General features: G+C 41.2%; 1 protein-coding gene across 1 annotated transcript; it reads right to left on the bottom strand.

The window, feature by feature from the left end:
• Positions 1–314: 314 nt before the first annotated feature.
• LOC130087033 (zinc finger BED domain-containing protein 5-like) lies at positions 315–1,727 on the bottom strand. The gene has a single exon (XM_056253233.1). The coding sequence runs from the start codon at positions 1,725–1,727 to the stop codon at positions 315–317; it is 1,413 nt and encodes a 470-aa protein (XP_056109208.1).
• Between the last annotated feature and the right edge of the window lie 5,697 nt (positions 1,728–7,424).

Genomic DNA, 7,424 nt, shown 5'->3' with positions numbered 1-7,424 from the left:
GGCTGAAAAAGCGTCTCGAACAAAATCAGCACAATGGACAGCTCTGACTGATCAATGAACGACAACGCTGTTTGTTCACGGAACACATAACATTTAACCGTCAACTGCATTGAAGGCATGTTATCAGATCGAACAGATTCACATATTTTTCATGACTTTTTTTAACAATCTAAAACCTTTTTAAACAAAAAGGTTTTAAACAAACAAAATGCGCCACTCACGTCATTTGCGCTACAAGAGCGGCATCAACCCTCTAGGACCCAACCAATTTATGGATTCGAGACAACACGTGAGTTTCAATTTAATCGTCCATATTAGTGGGAACAATGAGGCCGCGCTTTTGATGCGCAGAGGTGTTCGATGCGGGGCTGCACTCCAGAGAGAAATAAACGCAAGTCGTCCTCCACCTGCAGCCTTGATCTGTATTTGTTTTTAATCATGGTCAGTGCGGAAAACCCACACTCACACAAGTAGGTGGAGGTGAAGGGGATTAGGACTTTCGTAGCCTTAGTGGAGATCTGGGGGAACTCGCTCTCCACAGAAAACCAGAAACGCGTGATCGGCATTTCTCCCAGTCTCTGCTTCAAGTCCATATTCGAGCTGAGCTCGACCAGGGCCTCCTCTTCCTGCAGGCTCAGTCCATCACGGGGTGTGGCGGGGAAAGAGAACGGATTTCTCACCCACTGATTTCCCAATGCGTCCTCTCCAAAATACTCGCCAAACTGGTCACGCAACCCATTCAAATGCGCAGTGATGACCGTTTGGACAGAGTTAAGAGGCAGCCCTGTCTTCTCCGCAACATCCTCCAGGGTTGGGAACATTTCCACCGAACCTCGTTCAACACGAGCACACCACAAGTCCAGCTTTTTCCTGAACCCAGACACTTGGTCGTGTGCCGAAAAGACGTGGCACTCTTTGCCCTGGAGAGAGGTGTTGAGGGAGTTGATCCTATCAAAGATGTCGGAGAGATAGGCCAACATAGCAAGCCAGTTCATGTCTGCCAGATGTTTTGCCAGTGGGGAGTTAATCTCAGTGAGGAAGAGGAGGACTTCTTCGCGCAAATCGCACAGCCTGGTGAGGACTTTGCCCCGAGAGAGCCACCTGACCTCGGAGTGCAGGAGCAGCTGCTGGAATTGAGCGCCCATCTCATTGCAGAGGATTGAGAACAGACGGGCGTTTAAGGCACGCGATTTAATTAAGTTCACAATTTTGACAGCCTCATCAAGGACAGCACGCAATTCTTGGGGCATCCTTTTTGTTGCTAAAGCCTGTCGATGGATAATGCAGTGCTTCCAGACAGCCGCAGGGGCAACTGCCTGCACCTGTTTTACTAGACCGCTGTGACGGCCAGTCATTGCTCTTGCCCCATCAGTGCATATCCCACAACACCGGCCCCAGTCAAGGCAATTAGCCTGGTAAAAGTTATTCAAGGCCTTGAAAAGTTCGTCAGCTGTTGTGCGGGCGGGTAGAGAAACGCAAAACAAAAAATCTTCCTGCACACTGTGCTCTTTGATAAAGCGAACGTACACCATCAATTGAGCACAGTGTGCGACGTCAGTGGACTCATCCAGCTGAATGGCGTGAAAGGGGCTTTCACGAACACAGTCCAGGACCTGCTCTTTGACATCACAAGCCATGTCTGATATTCGTCGCTGGATGGTATTGTCAGAGATAGGGATCGCGTCAAGTTTAGCAGCAGCTGCTTCTCCCAGCATCACTGAACACATATCTCTAGCTGCAGGGAGTAGCAATGTTTCGCCGATGTTATGGGGTTTGCCTGCCTTCGCTATACGTAGCGCGACACGATAAGAAGCTTCTGTCGCCTTCATGTTAATGGTGCCAAACGACTTTATTATGCTTTTTTGAGACTGCAAATCATCACGCTTCCTCTCAAAAAACTCAACTGGCTTGTTCACTAAATTCGTGTGCTTAGTGTCAATGTGACGCCGAAGTTTGCATGGTCTCATGCTATCATTTGCTAGCACCTCCTTGCAGACCACACACTGCGGCAGAGGTGCAGCCTCGGACCCCGACCAGGTAAAACCTAACTTTAAATACTCAGGATCATATTTCCTACGTTTTTTGCTGGGTCCCGTGACTGTCTCCTCTCTTAATGCTTTCTTCTGTTGACTTGGGACAAGGAAACGATGCATTTTAATTTTTAAAGCTAATACACGAATTTACCGATATCAATAAGGCTGCACAGTTATTATTTTATTCGCGTGTCGCGCCCAGAGTTGCCAACTCTCGCGAGACAAATAAGCAACGGGAGCTTCCAAAACAAGCCCAATATTATTAGATTATTTAACAGCATTATAATTTATTATTTATTACCAATAAATGAGCCTGCAACATATTAAACTGAAACCACTCCTTTATTAGAAAAGGAACCCGTACCCATGCTGTTTTAACGCGACTTACAAAAAAAAGAAAAAAAAAAAGTCACGTATTATAAACTGACTCGCGCCTCCCCTGTCGCTCTTTGGCGCCCCCCAGGGGAGGCGCGCCTCACCTATTGAAAACCGCTGCTCTAAAGCTCTGGCTAATAGGCTGAAAAAGGTGATGGGGGAAGTCATCCATATTGACCAGACTTATTGTATTCCCGGACGATCTATTTTTGATAATGTTTGCCTCATACGGGACATTTTAAATATTTGCAATTTTTCTGGTGCTGATTTGGGTCTTGTTTCTATCGATCAAGAAAAGGCGTTTGACAGAGTCGAGCACAGATATCTTTGGAAAACTTTAAATGCTTTTAATTTTGGATTGGAGTTTATTAATATGATTAAAGTTATGTACCAGGACATTGAAAGTGTTTTGAAAATCAATGGTGGTTTGAGTGCCCCTTTTAAGGTTTTTAGGGGCATTAGACAGGGTTGTGCATTATCGGGAATGTTATATTCTTTGGCTATTGAGCCTTTGTTGAATAAATTACGCTCAAAAATTGAAGGTTTTTCTTTGTACAATGGTAATATATTTCAAGTTTCAGCTTATGCTGATGATGTTATAATCATGGTTAATGGGCAGCGAGATATTAACCAAATGGAGGGTATTATAAGAGACTTTGGAATTATCTCAGCTGCTAAAGTTAACTGGGAAAAGAGCGGGGCATTGGCTATAGGAAAATGGGAGCAGGGCCTACCAGTTTTACCTGATAGAATAACCTGGAAAAAGGGAGGTCTCAAGTATTTGGGAGTTTATCTTGGAGATGCAATTACACAACAAAAGAATTGGGATGGGGTAGTAGAGAAGATGGTAGGTAGATTGGCTAAATGGAAGTGGATTCATTCACAATTATCTTTTAGGGGAAGAGTGTTAATAGTGAACAATTTGGTAGCTTCGATACTCTGGCATAAACTGTTTTGTGTGGATCCACCCATAGGGTTATTATCTCAGCTGCAAAGAATTTTTGTGGATTTCTTTTGGGATCGATTGCACTGGATTCCACAAAGTGTATTGTTTCTTCCTAAAGATGAAGGTGGACAAGGTTTGGTCCATTTGCCAAGCAGAATGGCAACATTTCGTTTACAATTCATTCAGAGGTTTTTAACAGGCCCCGATGATTTGGTGTGGAGGAACTTGACCAAGGTCATCCTACAAAGGGTGGAGGGACTTGGACTTGATGTTGGCCTCCTTTTTATGGATTACAGGAAGTTGAACCTGAATAACTTATCTCCTTTTTATTGTGGACTTTTTAAAATGTGGGGACTCTTCACTCTCAAGAGAATGGACAATTCAGACTCTTTATTTTGGCTGTTGGAGGAGCCCTTAGTCAAAGGGGCTCGTCTAGATGTAACGGATGAGGTACCAGGCCTCTCTCAGAAGTTGTGTGCCTCTGGAACTGTGAAGCTGAGGCAAATCGTCAGTGTGGCTGGCCCTGACTTAAGCAATGTTGCAGCAGTAGCTCTGATGCTGGGGCAAAGGTCAATTCGCCACACAGGAACAATAGTAGAAAAGTGGAGGAAGAAGCTCACGGATGGGGAAAATACGCTACTTAAGGATTTTGGGAAGGGTTTGGAGGTTCCTGATGAAGAAGATCCTGTTCCAAAAATTAGAATTACTCCGGACTTGAAGGATATGTCAGGTCCTTTACTAGACCTTCACGGGCTGAAAGACTTGGATTTGGATATAGTAGAGGGCAAAGTTCTTTATCAGTGTTGTGTAAAAGTTTTTAATAGAGTTGCTTTAAATGGGAGAGTTGATACAGTCTGGAAGGAAAAGCTTGGGATGGGTGAAAAAATTAAACCATTTTGGAGAGTGTTTTATAAACCACCATTGATTAAGAAATCTGGAGATTTACAATGGAGAATTTTACACGGTTCTGTGGCAGTTAATGCATTTATTTCTGTTATTAATCCAAGTGTTAATGATAAGTGTGTGTTTTGTGGTCTTAGGGAAACAGTCTTTCATTGTTTTTTAGAATGTGTAAGACTTAAATCGCTTTTTGTTTTATTGAGTCAAGTGTTTTCAAAATTTGGAGAGAAGTTCACGCATAATGCTTTTATTTTGAGGGGCAGGGTATAGTCAAAAGCAAAAAGTAAAATGGCAGCTAATCAACTATGTGATTGTTCAAGCAAAGCTTGCAATCTATATAAGCAGGAAAAATAGAATAGAGAATAGACTTGGCCAAGAGATTATGTGTCTATTTAAAGCCTATGTTAAGTCTAGAATTGTTGTTGACTTTAAGTATTATAAATTAATGAATGATATGACAGCATTTGAAACGCAGTGGTGTTATAAAAATATTTTCTGTGCTGTGATGGAAGGGGATCTATCTTTTTCTTTATTTTTTAATTGAGGTGTATAGTGTATGATTGTTTTTGGAATTGATTGTATGGAATAAAATTGTTTTTTAAAAAATCAAAAATCTCTCTCTCTCTCACACACAAACTGTCGTTGGACCAAGTGGGCAGGCCTTACACTGACAACACTTAATGCTCATTGGTTTAAACCATGATGAATTGTTCTCTTTTAAAATGTTTGATTTAAAAACTCTAATATGTTTATGTGTATATAGTCCAATTTAATGTGTGAATGTTCCCAAACTCTCTGACAGTGCGATCTCTACCTATATAGGTTATTTGATTGTTGTCATATTTCAAAAAAAAAAAATATATATATATATATTATAAAAACATGTCTGTATAAGGAAATTACTGATAAACTGATACAGTACTTTGAGTGTCTTGTTCATTATAATGTATAATTGTTTTAATATAAAAACAACATAACTTAAATTACATCCAGTTTATCAGCAACAAAACGCATGAGTGTAGATCATCCCGCGATATCCGCCTATGATCTCACATTTGTCTGATCCACTACAAGAAGAGAGAACTGTATGGTGTTGTGTAATATTCAAGCTGGATATTATAAATCTGGTAAGATTTTCAAATGTTAAACATTATTAACACAACATTATGGATCATTAAATTTGGGATGATTTCACACACCATTATAAAACATATAGGTTGTTTTCTACACGTGGTCAAAGAACAGACATGATGTTTTATAATTATTTAGGCCCTACATTTCCTGAAACATCAGCTGTGCCAACTTTTTTTGCATGAGCAGTTTCAGGTAAAATGGGCCAGTTGTTCCGGTAAAATGGGCCAGTTAAACTGCAAAAGGAAATGGTAGGCTAATTTATCCTCAATTTTAATTTTAAAACACAATTGCTTATACAGCCACATGACATTTAAACTGCATTAAACAAACATATTCATATGTGCCATTAAAAAAAAACATTTTGGGTGCAAACCCACATATTCAAATGTGCAATTAAAAAAGTCCATTTTGGAACAGCATCAGTAAACTGATGTCAGTGGTGTGTGTGTGTGTGTCACACTCACACACACGCGCACACACACACACACACATGTCTGGTTAGCTATCTTTGTGGGGACTCTCCATAGGCATAATGGTTTTTATACTGTACAAACTGTATATTCTGTCCCCTTACACTAATCCTGCCCCTAAACCTGCCCATCACAGAAAACTTTATGCATTTTCAAAATAATTTAGTATATTTATTAAACCATTTCCCTTGTGGGGACTGCTGGCTGGTGCACACAATGTAGGTGATCTCAGGTTTTACTATCCTTGTGGGGGCATTTGGTCCAATATAAACAAAGGCACACACACACACACACACACACACACACACACACACACACACACACACACACACACACACACACACACACACACACACACACACACACACACACACACACACACACACACACACACACACACACACACACACACACAGAGATGATGGCCCATTTTAGCTGAAACCATTAGGCCCATTTTACCTTAGTGGGTTAAGGTAAATTGGGCCACCAAGAAAAACATCACTTTTTCAAAAAATATGTTCATATACCAAACTAACAACATTATTTCTGATTGATGCCATCAAGACAGATATTATGCATATTTTTTATGTGCAATATTTGTTTTTTTTAATAGATTTATCATCCTTATAATATTTAGTTAGATTTGGTATGCCAGGCTACTTACCATGCAGCTTTCTGGTGCAGTCTTGATTTGAATGATTCCCCCGCCCACCATATCAATCATAAACTAATCAAATCACCTGTTACTTGTCAAGCACAGTTATGACAACAGTTTGAAATCATTTGCAGTCATTGGCTCTAAATTCCAGAGGAGCTGGGACCCCCAAACCTTAAATGGCCCATTTTACCTGTTATCACCCTATATATATACACTCACCTAAAGGATTATTAGGAAAACCATACTAATACTGTGTTTGACCCCCTTTCGCCTTCAGAACTGCCTTAATTCTACGTGGCATTGATTCAACAAGGTGCTGAAAGCATTCTTTAGAAATGTTGGCCCATATTGATAGGATAGCATCTTGCAGTTGATGGAGATTTGTGGGATGCACATCCAGGGCACGAAGCTCCCGTTCCACCACATCCCAAAGATGCTCTATTGGGTTGAGATCTGGTGACTGTGGGGGCCATTTTAGTACAGTGAACTCATTGTCATGTTCAAGAAACCAATTTGAAATGATTCGAGCTTTGTGACATGGTGCATTATCCTGCTGGAAGTAGCCATCAGAGGATGGGTACATGGTGGCCATAAAGGGATGGACATGGTCAGAAACAATGCTCAGGTAGGCCGTGGCATTTAAACGATGCCCAATTGGCACTAAGGGGCCTAAAGTGTGCCAAGAAAACATCCCCCACACCCTTACACCACCACCACCAGCCTGCACAGTGGTAACAAGGCATGATGGATCCATGTTCTCATTCTGTTTACGCCAAATTCTGACTCTACCATCTGAATGTCTCAACAGAAATCGAGACTCATCAGACCAGGCAACATTTTTCCAGTCTTCAACTGTCCAATTTTGGTGAGCTCTTGCAAATTGTAGCCTCTTTTTCCTACTTGTAGTG

Source organism: Rhinichthys klamathensis, unplaced genomic scaffold, assembly GCF_029890125.1.
Source record: "Rhinichthys klamathensis goyatoka isolate OS25496 unplaced genomic scaffold, OSU_Roscu_1.1 h1tg000103l_1, whole genome shotgun sequence".
Classification (NCBI taxonomy): Eukaryota; Metazoa; Chordata; class Actinopteri; order Cypriniformes; family Leuciscidae; genus Rhinichthys; species Rhinichthys klamathensis.
The sequence above is the reverse complement of the archived record's forward strand: the minus strand, read 5'-3'. Positions and strand labels throughout refer to the sequence as shown.

Bases quoted from the DNA above. Each gene is read 5' to 3' on its own strand.
- LOC130087033 (XM_056253233.1), bottom strand. From the start codon at position 1,727: ATGTGTTCAGTGATGCTGGGAGAAGCAGCTGCTGCTAAACTTGACGCG.